Source organism: Syngnathus typhle, linkage group LG6 (genome assembly GCF_033458585.1).
Source record: "Syngnathus typhle isolate RoL2023-S1 ecotype Sweden linkage group LG6, RoL_Styp_1.0, whole genome shotgun sequence".
NCBI classification, from domain to species: Eukaryota; Metazoa; Chordata; class Actinopteri; order Syngnathiformes; family Syngnathidae; genus Syngnathus; species Syngnathus typhle.
The window spans coordinates 9,093,372-9,107,823 of record NC_083743.1 but is presented as its reverse complement, the minus strand read 5'-3'; the positions used below and the strand labels follow the sequence as shown (position 1 = coordinate 9,107,823).

General features: G+C 37.7%; 1 protein-coding gene across 1 annotated transcript; it reads right to left on the bottom strand.

The window, feature by feature from the left end:
- Positions 1–516: 516 nt before the first annotated feature.
- LOC133155576 (alpha-2-macroglobulin-like) lies at positions 517–14,067 on the bottom strand. Its single transcript, XM_061281008.1, has 36 exons — positions 13,909–14,067; positions 13,637–13,817; positions 13,053–13,212; positions 12,419–12,471; positions 11,938–11,958; positions 11,611–11,776; positions 11,433–11,517; positions 11,224–11,353; positions 10,773–10,890; positions 10,580–10,689; positions 10,332–10,499; positions 9,697–9,921; positions 9,180–9,243; positions 8,890–9,035; positions 8,667–8,816; positions 7,944–8,087; positions 7,777–7,867; positions 7,559–7,706; positions 6,973–7,198; positions 6,695–6,821; positions 6,486–6,607; positions 6,344–6,395; positions 5,507–5,590; positions 5,209–5,385; positions 4,620–4,695; positions 4,338–4,494; positions 4,173–4,247; positions 3,365–3,527; positions 2,798–2,985; positions 2,237–2,449; positions 1,786–1,910; positions 1,384–1,474; positions 1,237–1,305; positions 1,030–1,135; positions 834–875; positions 517–683 (listed from the first exon to the last, which is right to left on the bottom strand). The coding sequence occupies exons 1-36, from the start codon at positions 13,992–13,994 to the stop codon at positions 679–681; spliced, it is 4,344 nt and encodes a 1,447-aa protein (XP_061136992.1). The 5' UTR covers positions 13,995–14,067; the 3' UTR covers positions 517–678.
- Between the last annotated feature and the right edge of the window lie 385 nt (positions 14,068–14,452).

Below are 14,452 nucleotides of genomic sequence, written 5' to 3'. Positions count from 1 at the left end.
ATGACTTTTTTTTTTTTTTTTTTTTTTTTTTTAACTCCAGCCAGAAGCATACATTGAACGGTTTCATATTGAATTTATTCTGGAGGCCCAACAAATGGACCATATCTTAACTTCACTAAAGACTTTTTTTTTTTACCTGAATGGATAAACATTTCACAATTTATGTTGCAATGATTCTGGAATTTGTCCTCTGTCAACATGCCCATCAATGCCAGTGGGCGGCGCTAACGTGGAGTTAATCCTATCCATTACCATGGAGAGGGATTTACCTTGACTTGCTGTGGAACCAATCATGTCCTGCTTGCCTTTATTATTATTATTTTTTTTTTAACCCTTACTCTGGAAGAGATGTCGTGATGTTACTGGTGGACATTGCGAGTATTACGATGTCACCAATCCTAACCTTTATAGGTTATAGTGTACTCAGAGGAATTGATAGTAGGATAATTATTCCTGCCTCATGCTGCACACCAAAGAAGTTGCAGGGGGGGGGGGACCTAGTAATCAGATCACCAGTTTCACAGTTCAATAACTTTATTTCAAATCTGTAGCTTAATTTTGAACTGTTGTCATCCAAAGTGTCATCTTATTAAATCAGCAGACGTGGAGTTACAGAAACTATCAAAATACATGCTCATTTTATGGTGATTTAGTAATGGATGCAACACCGGCTGTGCTTCAATCTGGAAAACAAAAACAAAACAATTTAACCAACATATTCACATTCATTGTGATTATCCTTACTAAATTGATTTCAAACAATATGGTAATTAAAACATGATCTTATGCAGTAACATGTTGATTTGGTAAGAAATGCATTTGGTTTCTGTTACCTGTCTTACAATCAAAATTGTAAATTGTTTCTGCCTGGTCACCTAAGGAACAAAAGAGGAGGGGACAAATGGTTAAAGAAAACAGCATAAATTTAAACATGTTCAACAATCCAGCTGCAAGTCTGCAAAAAAGATCAGTTGGTAGACATGTTTAAAGGTTTGTCTGCCAAGACTTGGTTGTGAGTAGATTATTTACTTGGCTGGTAATAGTCGTAGATCTTAACCACAGCTGGTTTAAGCTTCTGCACTGGAATTTCCTGGATCAGGTCCAAGCTGTAGTTTATTGGTATTTCCTTTGGTAGCTGTGAGACGAGAGAACGGCAACATGAAATCTTAAAATTAGTTAAAAAAAAAAAAAAAAAAAAAAAAGATTAAAATCTGATACTCAGCACTCATTACTCACAGACTCCAAATACACAAGCACACGATCTTCCTTCTGTTCAACACGATCAACCAGTAAAGCGCCTTTGAGCTGTTGGGATTGCAGTGTCAAATAAGTCAAATGACAAAAGTCAATTACCGTACAGTGCTCTACTAATTAGTCACTCACTCTCTGGAAAGAGCTATGATCTACTTGAAAACCAGACAGCAAATTGATTTCCAGAATCACCATGTTTGTATTGTTTTCAACCCCAGTGAATCTGTGGTTAAAAACAAAAAAGAACAATCATAAAAGCACAGTTTAAAAATACAGTGTTAAGCAGGGACGTTAGGCGGCAAACATGTAAAAGAAATATAAAACAAAATAACTCTAAAATATTTAAATTTGAGATTGATTAGATACAAGTTATACTTTGGGATAAAAACCATTTTTGTATGATTCTCTAGGTCATTTACTGGTATCTGTGACGGGCGTCTAGTGTAGTGCGATTTTGTATGGCAAGTTAAGCCGCCATTGCCGCTACTATATACTACACAGTTCTGCACTTGTGATATAGAGTTGATTTCTTACAGAGCTTTCAGGTTCAGGGTGACTTTTGGTCTGCCAGATGGGCTGCCGCAGTTTGCCTCAGTCTGCACAGTGACACTAAGAGTAGTGACGTCAGTGGGTGTAGGAATGTTGTAGAGAAGAGTCATCTAGAAGACAGATGGACAAAAAGTTAACATTCTATTGATTTGGGTAAAGGGGGGCAGAGCCAAGTAGGTTTATTTTTTTTAAACATTCAAAGATAGTGTTGGAAATGACTGCCAGTTTTGTTTTCCTGAGCTAAACAAAACAAAGCGAGCTTGTTTTTGAAAACGAGACCATCATGATGTCATGTATGTCCTTTAAATACATTTATTACATTACTTTTAATAGATCAGTAAATATCAGTTTTTATCAGGAGCTCAAGTAAATTCTGACTTCAATTATACATGTTTTTAACCCAAGTAGTGGTGAGAAAACTCGAGCGTTCACTAACCTGAACTGAAGCGCATGCAGTCCCCTTCGCCTCCACACTGTAGTGTCCTGTGAAATCCTTTAGAACCTCTTCTTGGTAGAGCAATTTATTATTCTGGTTGACTTCAAATACGCTCTGGCCACTGGGAGATGATACAGTCACTGAGCTTTCACCCCCTGGACTGAATACCAGAGTGTTGTAAAGAGACAGAGCCTGAAGAGCCACCACTGTGTCCTGCGACAAAAAGAGTACATGTACACAGTAGATTAAATATCCATATTGTACAACTTCTCAGGAAATCTGACAGGGGGGAGTATTTTGTCACTTGCTGACATGCACAATACAACAGAACTGATTTATAAAAATGTTAGATCCAACATTGGTACAAAATTAAAAATCTTTATGAAAAGACATTAAATATTTCTATTTACCCATCATATTTTTCTTCTGGGTTGCCATTTACTTGAAAGTCATGCAATGAGTAGCCAAACCATCCAAAGCGCAATATCCACACTCTTGCATGAACTCAGCAAGCTATAGTTAGCCAACTCAAATTCTAAAAGTTTGTTTGTGCGTGTGCACCTGAGTAGAAGAGTAGCCTCCGTAATAGTTCTGCTCGCTCGTCAGCCATCTGACAATGCCGGAGGCGTAACCCAGATCTTCAGCAGTGGGAGAACTGCTAAGTTTGGCCAGCAGCACATAAGAGGAGATCTCGACAGAAAGAGACTCAAATCCTTTTGTTGACTTCTGGGACCAGTGAGTAAACCCATCTGTAAAACAAAAAGAATGCATGGAATTTTGCAGAAAAATAGTGCTCTTGATTGTCAAGGTTACACTTCCCTCAGGATTAACCAATGTGTAATTGCATTCATCTTTTGAAAAGCATGTCAGTGACAAGGCATGAAGGCAAGAAGTCAAATCAGTTTGTTTTTACAGTTTAACATTAACAGTTTAACGGTCTGTTTCTATATAATTCATGTTTTATCCAATTTATAACTTTTTAGACTTATTGATTTTCATGTCTACGAACATCCCACCGAGGATTGTGGTGGACGTCGGCAACAGATCGAATCTAACAAATCATTACAGAAAAAGATCAATTGTGACTTTGTTCATCGAGTAAAATACTGTATATAAATAAGGACCCACCTTTTTGTATTTTAATGCTGTCCAAGTGCTCCAGAAGTGCAGCGCGAGTCTTCTCATCACCAGCCAAGGTAAAGACATAGGCCAGCAGAGCTGTCGTGTAAGTGTTGCTGTGGTCATTGAGGGAGTCTTTCAAGCAAGACAGACTCTGGGTCACTGTGGCATCCTGTAAGACATTGATGTCAAACTTAAGGCCTGGGGGCCAAATAAGGCCCGCAACCTCATTTTATGAGGCCCGCAAAGACAAATTTTGCGTCGACTTTGTGTCATGATTAAAAGGACAAATTTCTTCACTTTAAAAGAATAGAGACATTGCTAGCAATTTTTTATTAACATTCATCCTTTAAAAATATTTGAATAATTTTACTAGTGTCTGATTTCAAAACTAGTTATTCATCAGTTTGTTGTGTAGCGGAAACTATGACTGACAAAATGAGGTTGACTGCTGTAAGAGATTGTGGGTTTGGGGGCAGGGGTGGTAATGATAAACTGATTTTGAGAATGAATCTGATTGTGTCAAAAAATGATTTTTTTTTGTTATTAGCATTACAAGTCCCTAGACTGTGCCATATGTCTTAAATTGGCTTTGATCGTTTGAGATGCAATACTGTTACACACAGGACTTGGGTGGAATTGCAAGATTTACAAGTAATTGCATTTCACCAAATAGCTCATGCTCCTCTACCATTCATTTTATTTGGGTGGCAGTGGCAATGATTCTCTGTCCCTAAATATGATCTCAATTATTGTATTTTGGAATTAAGATTTTTGTCAAAAATATGAAGCGATGTAACGGGTGAAAGCTACTCACATTAACAGATTTACCCGATTCCAAGAAGGCTGCAGTGATGTAAGCGCTGAGAGTCACTTCATCAGAAACTCCACCCTGTAGAGATGAACCATCACTTGTGATCTTTGCTGTACAATAACATCTGAATAAATACTGAAGAAAAAGGAGACAATAAAAAAACCCTACCTTCATCCTGTTGTTAAAAAGTTTTCCCGACATTTGGAAACAACCGTTTTCTTTCTGCTTGCTTTCAAGCCAACTTTGAGAACTTTCGATATCCAAAGGATCAATGTAAATGAAAGACTTGGCTTTGGCAAAAGATCTCATCACAAAAGCAGTCAACCTGGGTTGGAAGGGAACAAATCAATCGCTTAACGTACGGACAGAAGCTTAAATTTACCTACAGTGTAAAGTATCGAAGAATTTTTAAATTGTGCAAGTACATGGTAATAACGTTCATGTTCTCACCAAGTGTTCTCCGTACCAGTCCCAAAAGTGCTATACCCACCACTGGAATGCTTGTAGTTAAGTTGTCTTTGGTAGCCTGAGTAATAAAAACAATGTGCTTAATAGCCTTCAGGACATTGTACATTATTCATCCCCATGAGGGGGATTACATATAATTAGGTTTGATTGCACAAATTGACTTTGGCAGGAATTTCCCTAAATTCAAAGCAAAAATATGCAGTGTCCAATACTTATTAATACATATTTTCATGTTACACCTTGAGGTGCCATAGTGAAATCTGTAGAAAATGTTGCTCTTTTTGATCAGCTGCACTTTTCTCCACTACTTTAGTTTCTTGTGTGTATGCGCAAAAGCCTGTCTGAGCTCTTACTACAATTGGGGGAAAATAAAATAAAAAATTACGTACTGTACATGAAATGACCATTACATTGTCACATTTAACCACAATCAACTACAAATTAGATTATTGTCTTATGTCCACTCCCAATTGACAGTGGGCAGTACTCTGGGCAACAAAAAGTCAAGAACCAAGCATGAGGAAAGAAGATGATGTCAGGTCCATACAAAAGTCTATCAACGATGACTCACCACTGGTCAGGAATTTGAGAGATTTTTCTTCCGTGGCCGGTGTCAGCTGCTGAGTGTCTTTAAGGTACTGCAGTATGTAAACGTTTGGGGCAAACAGTGCAATGTTTTGCTCTCCACAGCCATACGGCATCTTCAACAGGCCATCAATGTTCTTCAAAGCCCGGCCTAAAATGTCACCTGCATAAAAACATTTCATCGCTTATTATTTATGTTGGATAAAATGCACAGTTATAACTATGATCAATAATATTAATTCATTTAAATTACTCTAGTTGGTCAATTAAAAAAAAAAGTTTACCCAGGACAGATACTAGACCACGTGCTGATCCATCAATTGCATTCTCAGGTAGCTTTGCTTCAGTTAGAGCCATTGCAACACCTCCTGTTGAGAAGATGGATAATTCAGCTCAAAGCTATACGTTGGATGCTAGAAAATGGTCGCTTCATTTCACGACTTCAGTATGTCTAAAGCACAATGAAGATACAAATACTACTCCACAAAAAAATAAATACATAAAGAGGCCAGTGTTGTTGAAGGCTGTAAACATGCAATGTCCTGCTGACAGGACAATAGGCATTATTTAAAAAGGCATTTGAATCTGAATTGAAGGCACAATTTGACCAAATGTTTTAGAAGACTAAGGAGAAAATGAAAAATACTTCATATATCTTTCACTTGCATTGACTGCATGAAGCTTGTGAGCCATTGAACAAGAGAACATTCGGCATTGTTTATTCGAATGCCTTTCCAGCCCATGTTTGTCTATATCTAACTCAAGTAAATATCCTTTACAGTCAAAGCAATGAATCCATTTGGATGAAATTTAATCTGAAACTAAGGTTTGAAAATGTAAACGGATAGAACTGGGCAAGGGGGGAAAAATACTTTTGCTCACATGAAGTTTGAGGCAAATATTTTAAGTTGTGTGTCAAACACCGATCTAAGTGGTGAAACAATTGTCATTTTGAATCAACTGTCCCCCCTCCCAAAAAAACAAAAATTGATACAAGGTTAAGAAGTATACATGTATCGAAAATATATGTTTGCTACTTCAGAATAGGAATGACCTTTATAACAGTAAATTTTAATTTCCTAAGAATCTATTCTAATTGTTAGCAATTAAACTCAACTAACCGTTAGGGCAGAGCAGTAAGTTGATGGTCTGTGTCACCTCTGTTCCCTCAGCCTTGGAGGAAAAACAAACAAACAAGTTTCTACATGCATTACGTTTGTAAGAAAGTAGCAAATCTTCCAAATTTAGACACAAAAAACTGACCTTCACAATGAGAGGTCTTGTGACCACGTCGATACGACCTCTTTCTGGCACGCTCACAATCTCATTGTCACAAGAAGTATGGGACTCCACGGCTGCAGCAGTCACGGTCACATTGACAACCCCTAAACAACCAATTATAAAAATGTCAAAATCATATCTACAGATTTTTATGTTGAAGCAGAATCATCTGCATGCATGAGACCTCGCACCTAATGTTGAGGGAACCAAAGTCCATTTGACGGTCATGCGCTCATTGGCGCATAGGCAGCGACTGTACTCTTCACCAGGAACTGGGGTGAGAGCGTACTCCAAGGAGAGGGTTGGCGTCACACTAACCTATTGATGAATGAAAAAGAATCAATTGTTAGAGACCTCTACCGTATTGATCGTCCTCAAGTAGTCTTATTAGATTTTGAGTTGGATCTTGTTAGAAAAAAAAAAAATCTAGGCTAAAGGAATTAACGCCCGTGCGCAACTTTGTCATTACCATGATGCATTTGGAGAGGAAATTGAAGACCGTGGCTTTCAGCTCAAATTCTTCCCCACGTTTGATGGAGTACGGCAGAGTGAGCTCAAGGAAGAAAGGCTGGAAGACTGTTAAATTTTCACGAGGAGCCAAGCCAAAACCCTGAGAGGACAGGCAGAAAGTCTCCGTCTCCCATGTGGTGATGGTGTCCGGGGCAGTTAGGGACACATCCTTCATGCCAGAAATGCTGAATCACCCAAAAAAATAAACATTCTAAATTATGTTATGAGAAGTAAATGAATACCAACAAAGATGGACAAGTGCCTGCAAATGTGTAATCAATCATGCATGTGTCTTAACATTTGATTATTATTGTACACAACCATTACAGGTTCACATCTGAATCCTGTACAATTGTAAATTAAGTTTTTTTCCTGTGACTTACGAGGTTTTTTTTTTCTTTTAAAACATATGCCAGCTCATCCATAAATTTCGCTGGAATCTTGGTACTGTCAGTGTATCTTATTAGATACCAATCCAAAAGATCATTTCGAAATATAAAAATATTACAATTGATATATTGTTAGCACTTGTGACAAACACTCACTCGACTTCCACCATGTCCCACAACCAAGTCTCTGGAAAGAAGTTGCGGATTGTCTGAATTGGGGCGATACCACCCCTACTGGCTCCCATACCAACAGGAGCAGGAGCCGCCATCACATCCATAGATTCGTATCTTAATGCAGTCACACCTGGAAGTTTAAAGTATTTCATCATTAGAGCACAAATTTGTTGCTGAAAAATATTCAGCATCTCTCTCACCGTAGGGATTGTGATAATATTCTTTTCCCTTATACTTCAAGCAAGATGGCAGTCTGATGGACAAATCTGTCGCCATCTTCAGACCGTTATTCTAGTGGAACCAAGAAACCATAAAATAAAGAGTATCTAAAAAGGTCATTTTGTCAGTGCAGAATTGTGATAATTACCCGGAAAACTGTGTGAGGGTCATCGATGTCACGCCCAGGGAATGGTAGAACATATCTTTTAGGTCTGACGTGTAAACATTCCTCTGGATCCTCAACTCTGTATGGAACATGTGTTGATTTTGTGACAGGCAACAGCCCAAATATCTGGCAAGTAGAGAGGGGGGGGGGGGGGGGAAGTTAAGAAATTAAAAAGTGCCAAACACAAAATAGGCTGTGTAGAAATGTTGGAACTTAGTTTATCAAGTTGAAATCAAACTGGAGTTTGTTTCAACTCAGGACCTCCATCTACATCTACAGAACCTTTTTTAGCACCACGGACTGTTTAAATGTCAGACAATATTTTCACAAACCTATGTTTGATGACATCACGATTTTTGCGCCGAAAACTTCTAAAAACCATTTAGGAAAAAAAACAAATGTCAAAAGCACAAAATCAAATTTTCTTCCCAAAAATCATCCGCGTTTGAACTACAATCCCATTTCTACAAAACGGACAAACCGCAATCTTAAACGTCACTGTACTGTCCTTCCAGCCAATCAAATAGCGCGACGTCTTCAAAAATTATATGAATACCAAGTAGATGTGGTATCTCCACCGGCTTTTAAAGGTATGTCGGATAAATACAACAACAAAAAAAAGACAAAAACAATGGTATTGCGGTGCCAGTATCGGTCCGCGGCCCTCATCTACAGTACAATATCATAAAAGACACGTCTATTTACCTTATCTGCGTCTAAGGTCTTTCCTGGCTCTTTGATGAGGACACTCTGGTCAACAATACTCAGCCCACACAGAGAATTGGGCTGAGCTGTCAGCTGCAAAATTGTTGGCTCGCCTGGGACAGCTGAAGATGGACTAAACTCCACAGAGACCTGGTGCACACCAAAACACCCTTGATGACCATCAGATCATCCATCCAAACAGTAATGGGTTAACAACACTTACTTTGTTACCAAAGCATTTCTCAGTGGTGAAGTGTGCACTGTGGGCAATCACTGTTGCACTAGGAAGCACAGCATATGCAACGACCTGGACATCTGGTGCCATCTCTGAAGAAACTTTCAACTGGAAAGTCACCTCACCCTCTGTCACTGGAACATTTATTGGACAAAATCGAAGATTCAGAAAAACAAGAAATAATGGGGTAAGGAAATTGCTATAAATTACAACTGGCATAATGCTTTTGTGCAACATTTTATAAACTTCTCTGAACTCCATAGAATGATATGGCGCACCTGGTTTATCCTCAACAGCAAACTGTTTTACTCCTTGAAAAATAATGGCTCCCCTGGCAAGCACCTGGATTAAAAAAATAAATAAAAAAAAGGACAAAGACAAGAATGACTAACTTTCAAATGTCACATGGTCCGTTGATACTACCAGGTACATCAAACTGTCAATGGTAGTAGTGAAACATTTATTCCAACCATTACATAAGAATAAAAAAAAATAAAAATAAAAAAAAAAGTTTAGCATCATTGTCAGTTTACTGTGGCAATTGCCATGACAGGTAGGAACAAAATATGCCAGTACATGCATCTGAAAGAATAGTATGTTAACCAGAATCAAATTACCTTACCATGTGGTAAACACGATATATAAATATATATTTAAAAAACACTTCAACAGCTACAAAAAAATTGTAACAGACATTAAAACAGGTAAAGTATACCTTGTCAGTCAATCACTTTGCACCGAAACAATAAAGGCAATTTCAAATCTAAAGCTAACATTCTCGTTAACTCCACTCACCAGATACATAAGATCGCCAGTCCCTTGCGACTCTCCGGCTGCAACATATTGGATGGTGACGTCTTCATCTTTATCGCAAGGAATTGGTGCATCCTTACTCTTCACCACTAGGTAGCTGACAGTCTTTACATCAAGAGAAGGTTTCAGAACTGGAGAAACTGTGTGCTCTCCATTCTCATAGTATGGGATTTGATAACCATTCTCCAGGTTTGGTGCAGCACTAACCTGAATTTAGAGAAAGCAGAGCATATCTGTTCAGCTATACCAGCTTTGCAACAGTGTCTTGTATGTGCATTTCATTTGCTTAAAGTCAAAAGTAGCAGAAAGGTATGCAAGAATTTGGTCAAGCTACTGATTTATATGTAGCCTCCAACATCAGAAATTTATGAACATACTTATTGGTTACAAAAATAATTAAATGAGCTCAGTTTCAATTAGCAGGATGTGGAAAGATTTGAGAAAGTTCAGGTCTAACCTACATAGTCACTTTAAAAAAACATTGGCATCTAGGAGGAGCCAAAGAATACAACAACCGGTTCATGAAGCTTCATTTTCCCATCACATGTGTACTATACACACAGTATATTAATGGACATGCCTTTATGGTCACAATGCCATTGACTCTTGATACTTACGTAGAGGTGAATGTCCCCTTGACCCTCGACAGTCCTTATCGAGAATGCGGCAAGGCCGTTAGCGTCAGTGGTGAGGTTCTGTCGGAGAACTGGTGACCACCTGTTGCCCTCCAGCAGGTACAAATCCATGCCCTCGATGGCAGTATTGTTGTAGGAAACCGCCTGAACCTGTGGCCAGCACAAAGCACTCTCAGACCACGATCATCTATCTTCACACGTTTCAATTACCAGTGTTTTTTTGCACTTACTTTACCCTCCACCATTGATGAGGCTTCATAAATCTTAGGTGTGTCCTTAAATGAAAGCTTTCCAATTACATAAGAAATGTCTATTCTTTTGAGTTGCGGCACTGTAATTTCTGTCCAATGATACAAAAAAAATATTTATTCTTCCAGGAATAATCATACATTTCTGTGCAAAGTTTAAAAGGTAAACACGTACCCGTCCCCTCCTCCGTCATCTCCGCAGAGACATCAAGTACATCTTGCACTGCCTTTTTGTCAATTTTTGTGAAAGTGGACAATTTCACAGTAAAAGTAGCACAGCCTGTCTTAGCGGTCTAGAGAGTAGAATTTGTACATGTTATACAGTTTGGTCTCGGAGTTCAGTCAATTTCACAATTGTTTTCAGCCACAATTAAAAATTATGATTTGAGAAATGACCATGAAAGGTCCCCCACTTATAGGCCAATCATTTCACTTTTACATTTAGAAAAGGTGTTCAAATTTCAACGAAGATGCAAATTCAGAAAAGATTAATAAGAAATCAGGAATGACAAACATGGATTTTAAACTTGATTTATAGGCATTATATGAATGAATAAAACCCAAGGCGTGAAAATGAATTTAAAATGGGTAAAAGTGACTTTTCTTTCTGCTCTTGCTAAATGTACCCGTTTTGTATCCTCATAGCAGGGGGGAATTACGAGAGGGCCCTCGTTTGAGTCGCCGTAAAGATACGGGGAGAGTGGGCGACACATCTTAAGTTTGACACTGCCAGGCACAGGCTGTCCATATGTGTACCTATTTCAAAGCATCAAACCATTTTGTGTCAGTCGGTCAAATAGGGTAAATCATTTCAAGCCACAACCAGCACACTTACTTTGAACATACTTCAATGGTGATGTCATCTTCTATAATAGCCACTTCATTTGGCCCATTTATTTTTGCGTCAAATTTCGGCAAAACTAGAGACAAATATGGGTGTAGTTGGTATAGGGTTCTTTGATTAAAAAAGAAAAAAAATGAAAGGATTGGAGTAAAAAAGAAATTTATCATACCGTATTTCTCCACCTTGAAGCTGTGGTATAGTCTGTTTTTGCCAACTGAAACTATGACTTGGTAGACTCCTTCCCGTGCCTCAGAGTTCAAGGAGTAAGACAGCTGCAATATTGCACTGTCGGATGTTTGGTTCAGCCACTGCCCAATACGGCTGTTGGTCGGATTCTGTAACATTGAGGAAGAAAGCAAAAAAAAAAAAAAAGATCACATTTAAATAACAGTTCTTATAATCTAGTTTTTGTATTTCAGTGGCTTGGTGGTTAATTGTGAATGTACTAGTAACACAATGTAAACACTGTAGCTTACTTTAACATTCATTCACCTACCTGAATTTCAATGATATCGTACTGCAAAAAAATAAATAAAAACAATGCAATTAGAAGCAGTGGAAAACAAAAACGGATTTACATAGTGACAAAAATCAAATGACTTCATTCATTTTTTTTTGCCTTTCATCAGTATTTACAATAAACGGCTATAATTTCTCATGTAATTGTACATCTTAGAGTAAGTAAAAAATCTTACAATATCACAAATCATTTAGTTTGTGAAAAAAAGTCATACAGTGAAGGCATGGTCAGATTTATGTACACTACAAAAGTAACTTCAACAGTTCTGATCTCGAAGAAACGGGGTGAAAAGTTATGTGCTTCTCACCGATTCAGTGAGCACATCCATATTGTCACTTCATTACATTGCTTGTTTTCACCTAACTTCTACAGTAGCTAGTTTGTAACATCCAGCATATTTTGTTACTAGACAAACATATGATTTGAGCCTGACAAGAAAATAGCATCAAACTCTCACCATTTGAACAGCAGGTCTTAACTTGGTGTCCAGGGAAACAACTCTGAACTGCACTGAGAAAAGCATGGACAGATCATTAAAAGCTTGTTACGGGTACTTTTTCGGTTGCCATCGTATTTTAAAAAGTGCAACAGTATTTCCTAAAGCAAATTTAAAAAAAAAAGAAGAAAAGAAAAAAGCCTACACCAAGTAGAAAATATTCTTCTGCTTATATTTACTTTTAAAATGAAACAATTTAAGGAATTGCTGTTGTATGTACTTGAAAAGTTCACAAAGTTTATTAAACTTGTTTATCAATAGTGAAGACATTTAAAGTATTTTGATGTCAACTGTGGGACTACAGTACAAAACCAAATATTTAACATTAATAAGAAAAGCAAAACGATTACTTCAGGAATGAAAAGCTGGATTTTTTTTTTAAGATACTTTACATATGTGCAATATTCATTTAATCAGCCAAGGTTCACTAATGAAAAACATGAGAATCTTCTACTATCAAGGTGTTTTTGGCACATACGGAATGTTTGGTGCTATAAAAAAAATAAAAATAAAAAAAAAGAGGGGTTGTAAACGATCGGTAGAAAAAGGCGAGGGCGGCACTTGATCGGAGGCAATGTATTATTTGCTCAGTTACCAGTTTGTCCTGGGAGGTAGATGGGTTTATCGGTCTGGATGAAGGTCATCGGTTTGTACACTTTGATCAAGACTTTCTTGACCTCTCTTGAGAAAAAGGTTGCACCTTGTACCTCCACCACCATTTCCTGCACCTCCTCATCCTCTTTAGGAACAGGAACCTGGATGAGACAATTGTTTTCTTTTACTAATAGCTCGACCTGTTAAAACTGGTCAAAAACAAACAAAATCTAAACAATGCCATAGCAAAGATGAATTAATTTTTGTTTTGGGGTGATAAAAAGCATTTGTTAATGAAAATAACCTTTATTTCTGGAATGGTAATGGTCAGTATGTATAATCTCGCCACCCAAAAAGGATACTTATTAAAATGGTAAAGTTTTACATTTTAAATGCATTATTTTACAAAAAACAAATATAAAAAGTCGGTTTTATCTTTCAAAACCATTTTCATAAATTGCTGAGCAAAAAATAGGGAGTTTGTCATCGAATGTGTCAATTCATTTTCCGTACATGACCAAGATATTTGGGGAATATAAATCTTGACAGATTCAACTAACCAAATACATTTCTTTAAAAGCTGACCTCAAACTTGTGGCACGTATGAAAGTCTTTGCTGGATTCCTCTTTGAATAGAGTTTTGTTCTCCTCTTTAGAGTGCAAAAAGACGCTCATGGTCAGAGTCTCATTGGGGCGGAGCAGACTCGCACAGAAATTGGTTTCAGTTCCAGCTTCCAGAACAGCAGGAAATCCAACCAGGTAATTTCTACAATCATGAAAATACACAAAGGCAGCATGTCATTTTGTGTAAAATGAAGACAAGTGAAAAATGTTTGTCATTAGGACAGAAAACTTACGGTGTAGCCTCTGCTCCAGCCACAAACATCCAGCTCAAGACGACACACCATGTCCAGCTCCATGACCGATTCCTAACACCACCCATGATTGACTGAGAAGATCAACGTCTGCATCTGCTAAATAGCCACTAACAAACAAACACCCACCCACAAGTTACACATAAGCATGTGCCAAACGCCCCCTCCGCCCACACACAAGAGGGGGGGGGAAGCTACCCAAGATTGATTAGCTTTGAACTAGTTTAGATTAGTTTAAACTAAGATTTGTGGTAAAATCTAAAGACTTGGAATTTAAACTTATAGTTTTACTTACTGTCATGAGAGTTGGGAAGTTACTAAATAAGGCTACATCATCATTTGAAATATTTCAATATACTGTACATGATGAAGTTTTTAAGTCTTAACTTTGCTGATGTGCTTGAACAATATAGCCACATTGCAAACATGCAATAATAAACCTCCCCGAAACAATCCTTCAAAATCTGATAAACATTCAATGCACGTTTCCATAAAAAACTGAGAAGAGAATGGAGGCAAAAAAATT